Here is a 17,535-nt window from a genome sequence, read left to right as displayed (position 1 = left end):
TTCCAGTAGCTGTTACGGAAGGAGCCCTGGCCTTTAGGAAGGAACGTGGGTCGGAGTCTAGCTCTGCCTCTCTCCGCAGGTGTGGGCTTGACCCCATCTCCAAGCCCATCTCCTTATCTGTAAGGAGGATTGAGATCCCTTTCGAGCTCAAAAACCGATTTGGCATATTGGTCAGGTGTATTGCTCTCTGCCTCCTATAAATGATGGACTAAAGCAAAATCACCAGAATTGAGATAGGAATCCATTTCTATTTTTCATAGATACTGAATATGCTGCAGTGTTTATTGTGCTGCAGTAAACATCCTGTGCCTTGTTTCTTTGTGCATCTATATGAAAGGCTCTCTAGGGTATATACCTAGAAAGGGACTTTCTGGTTCAATAAACCGATGCATATCTTCAGTCTTACAAAATGCTCCCAAATCACCAAATTGCCCTCCAAAATATTTCCTTCCAACAATGCGTGAGAGTTCTTGTTGCTCTACAATCTCACCTATATTTGACATTGTGAGAAATTTTAATTTTTCTAATCTGATGAGCATGAAATTGGTATCTCATTATGGTTTAATTTGTGTGTCCTTGATAGGTGGTGAGGACAAATATTGTTTCATATATTTATTGGCATTCATCTTTCCTCTTCTGTAAATTGCCTGTTTATACTTATTGCCCATTTTTCATTTATTTATTTTTTAATTAAATTGTCCTTTTTTTAAGGTACATAGATCACAAAAAATGTTACATTAAGAAATATGAGAGGTTCCCACATACCCCACCCCCCACTCCTCCCACATCAACAACCTCTTTCATCATTGTGGCACATTCATTGCATTTGGTGCATACATTTTGAAGCACTGCTGCACCGCATGGATTATAGTTTACATTGTAGTTTACACTCTCCCCCAGTCCATTCAGTGGGTTATAGCAGGATATATAATGTCCAGCTTCTGTCCCTGCAGTATCATTTAGGACAACTCCAAGTTCCATCCGTTTTTTCTTATTGATTCATGTAACTTACATATTCTATACTAATCCTTATTTATATGCAGGTTGTGTCATGTCTTTTAACCATGTTTATGGTGCCTTTTTTTCTCATTTTGATTGAGGCATATAATCAGATGTATCAGTCTTCTACCTTTGTTTCTTTCTTTACCCTGAAATCATGCAGACAATCTATTAAAAGTTTCAAAAAATCTTAAGTTTTCTTCCCACATTTAATTCCTTAACCTACCTGCAAATATTTTTTATGGAAGGAGGAAGGAATCTAACTGTATTTTCCACATGGATAACCGGTTGACCCAGTATACTTGTCAACATAGTGGTTTCCAAACTGTTTTGATAATACACCTCCATGAGTCAAAACGTTCTGAACCTCCACACCCAATATGAAAAGCAAATCAAATATATGTACTACTATCAAATTAAATGTTAGTGATGCTTAATTCCCTTTTTACTTTTAGACTAAAAATAGAAATTATAAATTTTTCTTAACTCCCTGGAACATTGTAATTCTATCTCTGTTATATATCAAATTTCTGCATGTGTTTGCTTCCATTCCTACCTTCCTTTTTCTGTTTCATTGTTTATCTTTGCCCCACTGCCTGATATACTATAGCTTCATCAGTCTTGATACCAAGTAGAATAAGTCTCCCTAAATTTCACTTATTCAAAATTATTGACTATTCTTGGAGCTCTGAATTATTCCTTTAAGATCATAATTAAAAGATGTCTTTGCAATGTTATCCAAAACTTAAAACCATGAGCTCTTACCCCCCAGGAGCAATAAAAAAAATCTATTAAATTTCTATGCTTCTTTTTTTCTCATCAGATAATCTCAACAAATATCCCAAATTAGCAATGATTGAAATTATTTCAGGTTTACTCTGTTTTCACCAAACAGTACAACTGGCATTAAAAATAATTTAGACAGTTCCATCATATGATATGGTTTATAAGGACTTAAATAGTATGAAAAATCCTCTTTTCTGAATTTCAAACCTATATGCTAGGAAGATTCATTCAATTTGAATGTTCTGCTTTGGTCAGCATCTCAAACTGGGAAATACGATGGTAGTACATTTCATTATTTCATAAGTGGATTTGCACAGAGGTTGATAGAAAGAAGCTGCCAACGCGCTATGTTATATTTTCCAATACTGTGCTGCCTGGGAGAGTCAAGGCAAGAGCCTGAGGAATGTATGTTCTTGTAAGCTAGGAGAAAGGCAGTCAGGTCCTAAGGATTAGGTAGGAACTGCTGGTACCTTATTAAGTCTCTCAGTGAAAGGGGAATATAGCTGGGGCCTTTTGAGATAATCAGGGTTTTGAGGGATAATGAGGGTGCTTCATCCATAACTACAAGAGTCATTTCCCTGCAGCTCCGATTGTCTGCACATCCCTGAAAGTGGAGCCCGCGGCCTCATCTTTCTCTCTTTCCTCTCTCTTTTTCTTTCTTTTCTTATTATTTCCACTTCTTGAAGTTTCTCATTTCTCACATAGAGACCTTTGAATGGCAAAAGATGAATAAAAAGAGAACATTGAAATATTTTGAAAGATTTAATAAAATCATCATAGGAAAACATCAGAGGTTAGAAATATTGAAGTCTTTGACATGTTAGCTGCAGTGTGTACTTATCTACAGTGGACATGTTTTTGGTGGCTTTTTGTTTTTGTTTTGAGGCACCAGGGCCGGGGACTGAACCTGGGACCTTGTATGTGGGAAGCCAACGCTCAACCACTGAGCCACATCAGCTCCCTGTTTTTGGTTGTTTTTTTTTTTAGGAGGTACCAGGGATTGAACCTGGGACCTCATACATGGGAAGCACAAGCTCAGCCACTGAGCTACACCCACTCTGCAGCAGTAGATGGGCTGTGATTATAAGAATTATGTTTGAGTTGTTTGGTCTCTTAGTTGCATATGATTCTTGTTTTTAATGAATTACTTCCCTTACCTTAAACAGGTCACAGTGAACTTTTGCATTCTGTTTATTTCTGTAGAGCACTGAGAAGGAAAGATTGTTACACCCGTAAGGATGGTAATATATCTTCTAATTTAAGTGTTCTGCTTCTATCGTCTTCTTTAGAAAACATTTTTGTTTAATGACTCATGGAAAAAATGTTTTCTGAAATGAAACAGTTCTATATTTTCATTTGTGGAAAAAATGTTCGGCTATTTTAAAGGTAATTAGATCTTTCAAAATAAGTAGCTTTCTACATAAAGAATGATTTAAGGCGTAGCTATGTTTGCTGATATTGTTTTAAAGCAGGCAATTATTTTTTATAGTTTTTTTTGTTTGTTTGGCTGGGTTTTTTTGGAATAGAGTTTGCTTTAGTTTCCTTGGCTGCTCAAGCAAATACCATGCGATGGGTTGGCTAAAACAATGGGAATTTATTCGCTCACAGTTTAGAGGCTGAAAGAAAGTCCAAATCAAGGCATCATCAAGGCGATGCTTTCTTCCCAGGACTGACCTTCTGGGGCTGGCTGCAGAGAGCCTTGGTCCTGGGCGCCTCTGTCACATGGCAGTTCACATGGCAGGTTCCTCTGGCCTCTCCATTCTCTTCCAGGTGCCACTGACATGCAGCTTCCTGCTTGCCTTGGCTTTCTCTCTGGGCATGGCATTTCGTTCTCTTATGAAGGATTCCCGTGAGAGGATGAAGACCCGTCCGGGTTAAGGTCACACCTTGACTGAAGGAGCCTCACCAAAAGGCCACACTTAGAGGAATGAATTCAGTTTAAGAACTTGTTTTTCTGGGGGTCCACATAGCTGCAAACCACCAGCAAGCCTTAGTTCCAAATTCCACAAGGTCATGGTAGAAAACCAGCTTGGCTCCTCCTCCACCCGGTGCAGCCCCACTTCCCTGAGAAAGGAGAAGGGCTTTCTGAGCCGGGAGTGCAGGTCGTAGCGTAGAGTTCTGATTTTCCCCTCTTACACTTGAAAGCCAAGAAGAAGACCTCAGTTCCTTTTCTGAAGAATTGCAAACTTCCTGAGTTTGGGACACTGAGCAGTCCCTGGATTTCGCATTTAATTACTGTAAAAACTGACAGCACCTGACCTCTCTCTAAGGCAGGAATGGCCATGGGCTCCTGCCCAGAGACCGCTCCTCTTCTTTCTCTTATGGGTTTCTCCTTTTCTACCCAACCTCCAGTCTTTGAATTGGCCCTTCCTCGAGACAGTGTGTCTCACATTGCTACCCCAGTCCACGGCACTGAAGCCTGCAGCCACATTTTGTCTGCTGATAATCGCCTGATTGCTCACCATCCCATATATACTGTCTAGGGACATTCCTTAAAGCATCTGTGTTAGTTTGCTAAAAAGCTGCTGGGAACTAAAAAGCCCGAGCTGGCTTTTATAAGGGCACTTTATTAGGTTGAAAGCTACACTTCTGAGGCTGTGACAATGTCCCCGTGAAGGCATCGTCAGAGATGCTGTCTCATAAACGTCGGCTGCTGGTGGTCCTGGACTCCTGCCACGTGGCAAGGCACACGGAGGCATCTGCTTCTCGTCCAGGTCTCATTGCTTCAGCTTCTGGCTGCTCCATCTGTGGCTTCCTCTCTCCAGGGTTCCTCTCTGAGATCCGGTGTTCCTTCTCTCTGTCTCTGTGGCTTTTTCTCTCTGTGTGTCTCTGCTGTCAGGCCTCTATTTATAAAGGACTCCGGTAAGAGGCCCAAGACTCACTTGAAGCGCTCCCTTCAAAGGCCCCCAGCTGAATCCAGCCCGGCCAGAGGGCCCCACACCCACAGGAATGGATGAGGTGCACAAACTTGTTCTTTTCTAGGAGCCACAAAAACCTTCAGACTGTCACAGTGTTCATCCTAACGTCTTTGATTAAAATATTTTATGTTTGTATAGGACTACTTTTATGGCTACCAGCTAACCCCAGTAAAAAAAAATCAGGATTGAGAGGTATGTAGACTCTCCTCCATTTGCATTCTGAGTTTGAGTGATTAAGATATTTACTTTTAAAAAGATAAACCCTAATATAGTGTTTTTGCCAACACCTACTTACATTTTATATCCCTTGGTATCTAGGATAAATATTTTGTTTAAAGTGCAGATACAGGCATACTTAGTTTTCATCAGGGAGGTGGAGGTGGACCCTAAAGATAGGAAAGGAAAATAAATCAGTTTATGAAGGGTTGTTAGTCCCCAGTCCCAGTGGACTTATCCTAGCATTGCACAATAAAAATCATCCTTTTCTTAATCCAAAATAATAACATGCATCTAGCCATACTGTCATAATTTCTTACAGCTGTTGTTGGGATAATTGTCTATAAATCTACCACCACTTCAGCAATGTTTATTATGACCCTCATAATGTCAACCTTTTGCACCATTCCTTAATTTCCTGCTGAAATTTACTGTTTCTTCATCATTTCCCAGAAGCCTTTCTGGCTACCAAAAACTTATATTTTAATACCACCAGAATACTCTTCCTTTCCTGCTTGGCAACAAGTCTAGCATTATCACGTGAACACCAATGTCACACATTCAATATAAAAAAATTTTTTTTGTCAGAAATAGGGACAAATAGCAAAAAGAGAGGTTGGGGCTATACATTTGGTAATCATCCACCCACATCTGGACAATATTAAAAGACTGGGATGGATGCAAACACGGTAGGAAGAGAGTGTAGATGTATGAGAAGACTGAGCTGTGGGACATGCCAAGATTTAGAAGTTGAGAAGATGAAAAGGAGCCAGCCAAAGAGACGAAGGAGTGGCCATAAGAGTGAGGTATATGGAAGCTAAGTGAAGAGGTTACAAGGAAAGCGAAATGACCACTGTGTCAAGTGCTAGCGATGGGTTGGTTGAGAAGAAGACTGAGAAATGACAAGCATTGTTTTTTTGTGTGTGTGTGTTTTTTTTCATTTTTTAGAACAAATGAATTTTACTGATACAGATTAAAACACAAATCCAAACAAAGTGTACAGTCAATGGTATTTGGTACAATCACGTATCTGTGAATTCATCACTTTAATCATTATTAGAGCATTTTCTTTATTCCAATAATATTAATAATAAACAAAAATAACCAAAGAACAAAAAAACTCATCACCTCTCAATCTTTCTTTTTTTTTTTGCCAATATGTTCTTTTATTCACATATGTTCAATTTTAAAACAGAGACCTCATTTAGTGAGCTGTAAATGCACTGTATTGATTAGTTTTGAAAACTTGTAAAATACATGCTTTATTCACTGATATGTACATAAATTGACTTACAATCAATGTTTTTTGTTTTTTTTTAAATTCTCAATTTATTCATTTTTTAAAAGGATATTACATTAAAAAAATATGAGGTCCCCATTCACCCCCACCGCCCCCACCCCACCACTCCCACCACAGTAACACTCTCCCCCATCATCATGACACATCCATTGCATCTGGGGAGTACATCTCTAGGCATCTCTGCACCCCATGGCCGATGGTCCAAACCATAGCCCACACTCTCCCACGTTCCATCCAGTGGGCCATGGGAGGACATAGAATGTCCGGCAATTGTCCCTGCAGCACCACTCAGGACAACTCCAAGTCCTGAAATGCCTCCACATCTCATCTCTTCCTCCCATTCCCCGCCCCCAGCAGCCACCATGGCCACTTTTTCCACACCAATGCCACATTTTCTCGATTATTAACCACAGTAGCTCATGAATAGAATATCATTAAGTCCACTCTAATCTTTACTGTATTCCTCCTTCCTGTGGACCTTGGCTTGGTTGTGTCCATTCCACATCTATGTCAAGAGGGGGCTTAGATTCCACATGGATACTGGATGCAATTCTCCTGCTTTCAGTTGTAAGCACTGTTTTTGACGTGTGGAAAGCATTGGTGACTTTGCCAAGAACAATTCTGTTGCCCAGAGGGGTTAGGGATCAGGAGATGCTGAGTGGAATATGCTCAAGGGAGACAGGGAGGGGAGGAAATGGAGAAAGTGCATGCCTCTCCATGTGTGGAGTTCGCGTGGAAGGGACAGAAGAGGCTGATGAGAAGGCAGGTGATTGGAGACCAAATACCTGAGAGAGAATAGAATTTCGTGCTGCCGTGGCATAGCTAGCCATAGATAGAAGTGCAGGGGGTTCCTGCAGTATAATAGGAGGCATGGTGGGATAAGTGGTGGCCAAGCTCTAGATTGACTGCCAGATATTTGGTTGCATCAGCTTCCTTACCAAGGTACAGTGACCTGGAGTAGCTTGATGGAGACCCTGTGCCCTGCTATTGTTCACAGTCCCAGCTAAGAAAATGCTTCTTCCCTGCACAGGGAGCTTTCTCACAGTGCCTAGAGCTTCAAAGACTCTTAATGTGCCAACTGATACCATGTCCCTTTCAGCTGTCACAATACTAGCCCTAAGCTGTGCTTTCTGCAGAAACTAGGAGGATGCCCTATCCTCAACTCTGCATGTCACTAACCAGACCCTGAGAGGGAGCTGCTCTTTCCTAAGCCTCCAAAAAAATCACTTCCTCCCATGACTTATTCCATCCTTCAAAATCCCGTCTATGAAGTTGAACAAGAGGCGGGTACTGTGCCGTTCTTGGCAATCTGCCTTCTTACACCCCTACACTTGCCCAAGCATTTGAACCTGGAAGTTTCCCTCCTCCCTGTGCTCATCTCCTGCAGACACGGGGGGAGGACATGGGGCTGGGAAGACATGGCTTCTGGCCCCACACACCTAGTCACTACTTAAGTTACCCGAAATACTAGATACTCTTATTTTTCTGAAGTATATAAATGATATTGTAATTAATACAACATCATTCAACATTGTTACTGAATTCAGGATAGTTTTTACCATTATGCACTTCCTCAGTCAACCAATGCTAAAGGTAAAATTATGTGAAGTTCTATTTATTTTTTTGTTATATCATTTAATAGTGGTTCTTATACTTGAACGTTATATATAGGGTATTATCCTTGAAGGAATATCCTATATATAATCCAACAGATTAATTTTTCAAAATGTCACATTGCTATTCGCATTCTCTTTTTAGTACTCTTGCTGTGATTTTCTTATTCCAAGTGCCTGTCAAAACAACCACTTCAATAAATTGGCAAATATTTGATGGGAGGTTATTGCATAGTAGACAGTTTGAGAAGCTTCTGATTTGGTGAGTAAAACAAACTTGGCCCTTTGCCTCAAGAGGTAAATGGAAGAGGCTGTGTTCTCTAAAAGAAACAAGTGCAGCAATAGAGAATAAGAACCTAGGAAGTTCTCAGAGTGAGAAGATATAATAACATCTTCTCTCATTCAGCAGACACTTAGTGAGGCACTACAAGACCCCAAAAAAGGGCAACAAAGATGCAAAGTAATGGTACCTATGTAGAAGGTCACAGTCAAGAGCAAGGAAACTTTTTCCTCAACCCTGTTAACATTACCTGCCTTTGGGGATCTCATTTGCTTCTACAACTGTGTATGTGGTTGCTAAACTTATTTTTCTAACTTAAACTTCTCGTGAGCTCTGGACCCAATTTAGATGTAAAAGAATGGAACAATTGAGGTTCAAAGTCACAGACTTGATTTCAAATGGAAAAAAAAAAGCATTCTAAAGTAATCTTTTTCCAAACTGTTACACAGAAGATTAGTCCATGAGATAATAATAGGTTTTTCAACAAAGTAAAGAGCCAGATATACTTGGGAATCATTATGTATTACTGTTATCTTCTTAGAGATTCATAATCCATACGTGGACTCTGAGATATCCTAACGTAAAGATAGTTCTGATTTTTGTAATCTGACATTGGCCAAAACTGTATGACTACAGAAGCCTTTGTTTTTTGTTTTTGTTTTTTGTGGGGTAGGTGGTAGGGAGGGTTGATAGAGGATGAGTAACACTTGTTAATACCAGAAAATACAAAATAAACAAAGTTATCGTTTCCTTTCTGCTCTCACTTGTTTCCAGTCAAGTTCCAAAATTGACAGCTTACGTTGGTATGTATCTACAGCATGCCGAGTGCTATCCTACCTAGACTACCAGTGGTATTACAAGGTAAATGTTATTCTCTCTATCTTAAAGAGGAGTAAACTGAGACTTGGACAAGTAAAGTAAGTAATCCACCCAGAGAGAATGCTTTTATGACAGAATTCATACCAGATATGACCATTCATAACTTTTAAAAATATACATATTCATAAACTGTAGGTGGAGGACAGAGTTGTTTTATCTGTTAAGATATGTTTTTGGAAGACCAAACTAACATTCATTGTAGAGGATAGAGATGATAATAATTTACTACTTAGAAAAACATCTCTTAATAATACTTCAACGTAATACTACCAGTAAAATAAATACTACTAATAGCATAAAAGTATAAAGGATTTCCTTTGGTTTTCAGAGAGATTCCAAGATTTCACGATGTAATCAAATCCTGGTGGAAATAGAACTAAAAAGGTGTTAAAAAGAAAAAGGAGGTCAAAGTAAATTGAAAAGAAAACCATTTTTTGAGTTATTATTGGGGGACGTTGTATTTTCTGTAAATCATAGTATTTTAGGGTTGGAAGGGACCTTAAAGACAATTAGTTCAACACTTTATGCTCTTCCCCAGAATCTTTTGCCTACAACTCTTCTTTAGCATCCCACTAAGCAAATACACTGCCCATGTCTGAAGCTCTCCAGGGAGATCTATGTTCGTGGGTAGAAAGAGTTTGGGCATTAAGACTCCACGAAATCCAAGCTTTCTCTCTCTGATGTTGGACATGTAATCTTTTCTATTTTCCATTTTTTCAATCTGCAAATGGAGCTAATAATACCTACCTCTTAGGATATTTGTGAGGCTAAAAAATGATACATATAAAATTCCTGGCATATAGTAGATACTCCAGAAGTATTAGTTTCTTCCCCTCTTGTCACTCACTCCTTCGTCAGGAAGCTCACTTGATTTCTGCAAATTTAATTCTAGAGTCTTTTTGCGTATTTTCCCCCTCATCTCCTACAGGTTCTAGCTGTACTCCTTGGGGCTTTATAAAGCAAGTGTAATCCATTTTCTTTATGACAATGCCTGAGCTTAGATATTACAAAGGCAAGTGCTTACAGAGGCCAGGCAGATACTTAACTGGGTAGCGTGCCAAGACGTAAGAAAACTTGGCCAGTGGTACTAGTGTGTGGTGGGAACAGGGGCAAACTGGAACCCAAAATCAGCTGGAGACCTCAGCTTCAAAAAATTGTTGCCACTCACCTAATTCAGCGAGGGGTGTTCTCATGACGTTCTATGAGATGAACAATTCGGGCCAGATCAGGCACTAGAGTGGCAGATTGCCATCTCTGAAGTCCAGTCTGCCCTCATCACCAGGCTTCTCTCTAGTTCTGACAAAAGGTGCCTGCTGAATGGGCAGCATCCAGCTGAACACTGTGTCCTTCAGGCAGTCTTCAGGAGGCAGCCTTTCTACTCAGCAGCAAGGGGTATTTTTTTCCTAGCATATCACATCACAGTTCATCAAAGTAGAAATTGTGAAAGTAAATACAAACATAGCCTGAATAGCACAAGGTGTGTATTATCCCCTCTCTTAATTTAGAAAAGGAATTCTTATATTGGGTGCTTGGATCTCATAACAGCCCATGAGCTGATTTCGAAGGATTTATGGACCCACTAAATTATGTGCAAGATTCTGTGGGATTTGCACAGAATGTTTTTATGGGGTCTGACTAAAATGTCATAATTCTGGACAAATTCTTAGAAGAAAAAACCCAAATAAAGATTTTAAAAGTGCTATCGACATCATGTTCCTTGAACACTTAATACTGCCCTGTGCGTTTCCTAAGAATAAGGCAATTCATTTATGTAACCACCTTCAGTGCAATGATGAAGTTCAAGAAATTTAACATTGATTTATTGCTTACAGTCTATGTTCCAATTTTTCATAAGTTCTGATAATGTCCTTTAGAGCCTTCTCTCCTTCCTTTCTTTATGACATCCAGGATCATGTATTGCATGTAATTGCCACTGGCCCTTTAGTTTTCTCCTTTCTTTCATTGTGGGAACATACAAGCAACATGCACTTTCCCGTCTTAACCACTTCCAAGCATCGCATTCAATTGGATGAATCACATTCACAATGTTGTAGTAACGTCCTGCCTTCCATCACTAAAACTTTGACCTCCCCATATAGAACCTCTACACTCAATGTGCGTTAACTCTACCTTCCCTGTGCCCCCCGCCTCTGGCAACCTGCACTCTGATTTCCATCTCTGGGACCTTGTTTATTCTGTGATATTTTCTTTGTAGTTACCATGGGGCTTAAATTTAACATACTAAATCTGTAACAATCTCATTTGCTTTGATATTAACTTCAATATTATACACAAATTATGTTACAGCTCCCCCACCTTTATGTAGTTATTCTCACAAATTACATATTTATACAGTATGAATCCAAGAACACTGATTTAACATTACATTTTATGCATTTACCTTTTGGAGCCTGTAGGAAGTAAAAAGTGGAGTTACAAACCAAACATCCAATAGTACTAGCATTTATATTTCCCCATACCATTACCCTTACAGATCTTTATATCTTTATGAGGTTTTGATATGTTGTCTATTGTCCTTTCCTTTTGACCTGCAGAACTCTCGTTAGCAATTCTTGTATGGCCGGTCTAGTGGTGACAGATTCCGTCTACTTTTGTTTATCAGAGAATGTCTTAATCTCTCCCTCATTTTTGAAAGACAGTTTTACCAGACATAGAATTTTTGTTTGGCAAGTTTTTGCTTTCAGCATGTTAAACATGTCTTCCCACTGCCTTCTTGCCTCCATGGTCTCCAATGAGAAATTGGCACATAATGTTATTGAGACTCCTTTGCACATGACCCCTTGCTTCTCTCCTGTGGCTTTCAGAATTCTCTCTTTATCTTCAGCATTCAAGAGAATGATTATAACAGGGTGGTGTGGGCCTATTTGAGTTTATCCTCTTTGGAGTTTGTTGGGCACCTTGGATATATATATTCATGCCTTTTGTTAAATTTGGGACGTTTTCAGATATATTTTTTTTATTTTTTCTCTGTCCCTTTCACTCCTGCTTCTGGGACTCCCGCAGTGGATGTATTGATGTGCTTGTTGGTGTTCCACAGGTTCCCCAAGCTCTGCTCACTTTTCTTCCTTCTTCTGTCTGCTTCTCATAATGATTTCATTTGCCTTATCTTCATGTTCACTGATTCTTTCTTCTGCCAGCTTCAAATGGCTGTTGAACTCCTCTAAGAAATTTTTATTTTCTATTACTGTGGTCTTCTGCTCTGTTTGGTTCCTTTTCATAATTTCCATCTCTCTATTGATATTACTCCTTGTGTTCACCTGTCATTTTCCTTATTTCCTTTAGTTTTTTGTCCATGTTTCTCTTTAGCTCTTTGAGCATATTTAGGATCACGTCATTTTTTAAAGTCTTCATCTATTGTATGTGCTATGTCTGATCCTCCACCTAGAGGTTTCTAATACTTTAATCTTCTTGGCCTGGGCCATCTCTTCCTGTTTCATTATATGTTTTGCAATCTTTTGTTGAAGCCTGGACATTTTAACATTATAGTGTACTGATTTTATGTTAAGGCTCTTCTTTGACACTTGGTTACACTTATTCTAGATGTTTAGAGTAGCTTTTGTGTAATCAGATTTTTTCAGCTCTTCTTCATCTTATTTTTGCCCTGGGTATATGATAAATTTTTAAGATTGTACTACTTGTGCAATTGTTTCATCCCCAGGAGAAAGTTCTTTTCCTCTGTTTCTTCTCAGGAAATCTTGATCTGCTCTGAGTTTTTGTTTTGTTTTATTTTACCTCTTATCGTTTTTAGACACTCCTTTAATTGTCTCTAGCTGCTCTTTACTGGAGGGCAAATTTTGGGAGTTGGGTCACCATGGAGAGGACTTTCCACAGCCAGTATTTCCCAGCCAAATCAGGGCCAGGGACCCTGTATTAGTCAGTCAAAGAGGTGCTGCTACAAAATACCAGAAGCCTGTTGACTTTTATAAAGGGTATTTATTTGGGGTAGGAGCTTACAGATACCAGGCCATAAAGCATAGGTTACTTCCCTCACCAAAATCTATTTCCATGTGTTGGAGCAAGATGGCTGCCAATGTCTGTGAGGGTTCAGGCTTCCTGGGTTCCTCTCTTCCCAGGTCTTGCTTCTCTCTGAGCTTAGGGTTCCTCTCTTCCCAGGGCTTGCTTCTCTTTCCTCTGTGTTCTTACTTTCTGGGGCTTCAGCTTAAAACTTCAGCATCAAACTCCAACATCAAAATTCCAGGATCAAAGAGCTGCCAACTCTGTCCTTTGCCATTCCTTTTCTCTGTGAGTCCCCACCCACCAAGGGGAGGGGACTCAACACCCTACTGACATCAAAGCCCTAATCATAATTTAATCCTTCCCAGGTACAGACCCGTTTACAAACATAATCCAGTATCTATTTTTGGAATTCATAACTATATCAAACGGCTACAGACCCATTAAGGGGGTACAGACCAGTTCCAGAGTGCCCGAGGAGGGGCCAGGAAGGGCCCCAAATGCCTCTTGGACAAGCCCCCAAAGCTGTGCTTTCCTGGCCTGCCCAACAGATGGCACTTGCTATCAAACTATTCCCCGCAGCCCTAAGGAAGCACTGTGTCTTTAAATCTCCACACCTCTGCCTCTGCTCAGGGCATGGTTGAAACAGTGGCTACTACTGCCATCTCTGCCTAGGATGTGTTGAAAGAGTAGCTCAGAGCAGGGCCCAGGGACCTGAATTTGTTGATCAAAAGCCATGGTGCATGCTTGGCCACGTCCCCTCCTGTTCATGGGCAAGAGGATGTTTTTGTCCCTTTCTGTCAGCAGCAACTATCCAGGGACTGGATCCCAAGGCAACCTGCTGCAAGAGTAGAGGATGGACACCTGCAACCACTGCATAGAGAGAGAGACTCACAGTTCTTTACTGCAATTTTTCATCTTTTTCCTCCCACTCTTCCTGGATACTGTATGATGTTCTTCTGTCCTCCAGAGCCCCAGAACAGCTGTGTCCGTCAGTTCCTGCCTGTTTACTAGCCATTTGGGAGGAGGGACTAGGTCTTGGAGCTCCCTACTCCACCATCTTCCCCAGAAGTTCTCTGTTATGAATTTTTGACCCAAGTCTGATACCTAGGATTTTTTTTTTCCCTTATTTTTCCCCCCTCCTCCTCCCTTTGTCTGCTCTCTGTGTCCATTCACTGTGTGTTCTTCTGTGTCTGTTGTATTCTCATTAGGTGGCTCTGGGAACCCATCCTGGGGCCTTCCGGAGTGGGAGAGAGGTGACCATTTTCTTGCGTCACCTCAGCTCCGTAGTTCACTGCATTTCATATTGTCTCTTCTCTGTGTCTCTTTTTTGTTGTGTCATCTTGCTGCGTCAGCTCTCCATGTGGGCAGCACCACTCCTGGGCTGTCTGCTCTCCTGAGGGGGCTGCACTCCTTGCGTGGGGGCCACTCCTTGTGTGGGGGGCACCCCTGTGCAGGGTGACAGTTCTTATGCAAAGCAGCTCTCCACGTGGGCCAGCTCTCCACACGGGCCAGGAGGCCCTGGGTTTGAACCCTGGACCTCCTATATGGTAGGCAGAAACTCTATCCATTGAGCCATATCTGCTTCCCCAAATATTTTTACTTATTAAATTTTATTTTATCAGACTGATGCTAACATCTATAATGCTATAATTCTAGGACTTAAAAAATATATACTCTGAAGAAAGATATGTATTTACCTGAACTTATTTCCTTCTTTGTTTTTCTTTTTTTTTGTAGGTCGAAAGTTTAAAAAGTTCAATAAAGTCAGAGTTATGAGAGCACTAGATGCTGTTGCTCTCCCACAGGCAGTGGGCATTCCAAATGAAAGCCAGGCTCTAAGCCAGAGAATCACTTTTACACCAAGTCAAGAAGTGCAGTTTATCCCCTCACTGGTCAACTTATTAATGAGCATTGAGCCAGATGTGATCTATGCAGGACATGACAACTCAAAACCTGATACCTCCAGTTCTTTGTTGACAAGTCTTAATCAACTAGCCGAGAGGCAACTTCTCTCAGTAGTGAAGTGGTCTAAAGCACTGCCAGGTAATAATTTGTATATAATAGCATGTCATAAAGAATTTACTATGTTTGTTTTAGTAGTAGAGTGTTAAATGAAACAATCTGTGCATTAAAGCAGCCAGAATGTAAACATTAAAGTATAGTTTTTGTTTTAGCCGTTCAGAATATATCTGTAACATGTACCATTTGTCCAGGACCTTACTATGTGCTATAGAAATACAAAAGAACTAGAGAGCACATTGAGTCTTGTTGATCAACAGTTACAGAATAGTATAAGTTTATGTGTTCAACCAAAAATGTTATAGTAACTTAGAGAAAGACAAGTTGACTATCTTTAAAAATGTCTAATTCATTCTAAACTTGAATTTAACCAACATGAATTGGTTAAAAATAAAATAGAATATATCTATTCATATGACAAATCGAAATAGTATTCAGAGTACAGTATAGTCTCTAAAGTTAATTAAGAAACAAAATTCTGAAACATAAATAATTTGGACACAGAAAAATGATCCTCCAGTCACTCTTCCCTCTAATTTATACCCAGCCCAAGGGGGGTATAGCCCAGCAACAATGAAGTTTTGACTTATGTCATTATGAAAAGATTTCAGTCCATTTATTCATAAGCTCTTGTTCCACCCTCAAATGGTTGAAAGAATTGCAAGGACTCAATTCTCATATGGCTGAATCTTAAACTGTAGAGCCAGGGGAATCCTTGTGTAGCAATCACTGAAGAGGCATTGATCTCATAATTAAAAATAAAGGCGACATTTTGTTTCTTTAAAATCGCATTCTCCTTCATACCAGTCAAGTACTTACACTCCTTTAGACCAATTTATGCTTTCAATATCTGATCAAGAATTAAATATATTAGGTCCTTTTAGCCTCAACTAAATTCAAAACTCTTAAAAAAATACCTTCCAAATTTTCCTTGATTTATATATCAATTTTTATTCTACCTGAAAGGTTTGAAATAGAATAGACGAATAGCTATTGAAAATTCAAGGTTTCATGAAACAGAAAGAAAAATTATCTCCTGTTTGTTCAATCTTTTTAAAATACATGTTGAACAAAGTTAATAAAATTCAGTACTTTCGTGGAGATAAAGGAATTTAATAGAAAAATCAAAATGCCTAGGTTCTTATTAGGTTCTTGCTGAAAGGCCTTAGGCAAGTAACTTTTTCAATTTAAAACGTCTGAATGTTTAAAACTTCCTGTAAAGTAGTTATCAGATTTGATAAACCTTTACTAAATAAAAATATTACTAGAGCATTGATGAACTTTTCAGTTTAAAAGTGAGTGTTTAAACATATGTTTAACTCATACTCACTTTCTATTGTTCTAAAAAGGTGATTTCTTTGATTTTGTTGGTATTTTGTTTGGATTTTATTTACTGTTAAAAAAATATTCTAGTGTAAGTTGCAATGTTAGAAATAAGTTATAATTAAAATGATAATTTATTTGCTCTGGATAAAATCTTAGCTTTTTAAATTGATATATTGTTATCTATCAAGACTCTAGCTCCCACACACCCTCAGAAAAAGTGAGAGGAAAATTTTACCTTAAATTAGTGTGTTGCCAAATGAAATTCGTGTGTACATAAACCAGAATGATGGCATCTTCCATACAGTAAGGCCAGCATCAGAATGAATCAGAGTATTGGGTGGTCTGTGGATTTATAAACCACATTTTGCATGGTCTGCATTCTAGGAGTAAGTCTCCTGCTAACGAGTGTTTAAAGAAATGGTCAGTGATACAGAGTGACCTTACTGACTTTTGCAAAAAGACTTGGAGGGATGCATGTATACCTAGTAATCTAGTATAATCAGCTGCTCAAAACCTTTGGGTTGTCTTTAAACCAGGGCACAGTTTTTATTCACTGATTCCCTCAATACGTGTCTCTTGCCTCCCTCCTGTGTGCCAGATCTAACAGTTAAGCCCTGGCGTTCGGAAGAGAAGCCAGTCGGCGAGGCGCGTGGTGGGAAAGGCATTTGGGTTCCTCGGGGGCCTTGTTCTCCACCCACACCATAAATTTGGCATTTCTGGGTTCTGTCTTCTACTACAGATTTTCTCCCTCTACACTCTCTGGATGAGCTCACTCGTAGCTTTGTCTTCAGTTGCCACTATTCAGATGACACCAGAATACATAGCCCAACCCAGAGCCTCTCCTAAACCAGTGGACCGTGCATTTTAACTCTTCCTTACACCTGGATGAACTTCCACCTCAACTCCGTAGACCTAAACTAAGGCACCCACTTCTTTCTCCTACATCTTGCAATGGCACCCCAGCAGAACCTTGGGTGTATAATCCTTGGCTCACTTTCCCCTTTGCACCCATGTCCACTTAGTTGGGAAAGTCTGTCTTTTCTACTTACTAAATAATTCATCCTACATGCTTCTTCCATTGCCACGGCCCTGACTTAATATAGGCTCTCATTTTTAAACTAGACTTCAGGAGTAGCCCCCATTTTCACACTGTCCCCAAACAATCCTCTTTGCCTCCAGAGTCTGCTTTCTAAAACGTTATAGTAATCAATTGTCATTCTC

The 17,535-nt window shown here is 39.7% G+C and overlaps 1 protein-coding gene across 2 annotated transcripts in view; it reads left to right on the top strand.

Moving 5' to 3' along the window:
- Window positions 1-17,535, top strand: part of PGR (progesterone receptor) — an 89,558-nt gene that overhangs the window by 37,075 nt on the left and 34,948 nt on the right. The window contains exon 4 of one of the 2 annotated variants that reach the window (XM_058289405.2): window positions 14,707-15,012. The exons of the other annotated variant lie outside the window; for it this stretch is intronic. Within the exon in view, the coding sequence (XP_058145388.1) occupies window positions 14,707-15,012 (306 nt within the window). The remainder of the gene's footprint in view (window positions 1-14,706; window positions 15,013-17,535) is intronic. 2 annotated transcript variants of the gene reach the window in all.

This window comes from Dasypus novemcinctus, chromosome 27 (assembly GCF_030445035.2).
Source record: "Dasypus novemcinctus isolate mDasNov1 chromosome 27, mDasNov1.1.hap2, whole genome shotgun sequence".
Classification (NCBI taxonomy): Eukaryota; Metazoa; Chordata; class Mammalia; order Cingulata; family Dasypodidae; genus Dasypus; species Dasypus novemcinctus.
The sequence above is the reverse complement of the archived record's forward strand: the minus strand, read 5'-3'. Positions and strand labels throughout refer to the sequence as shown.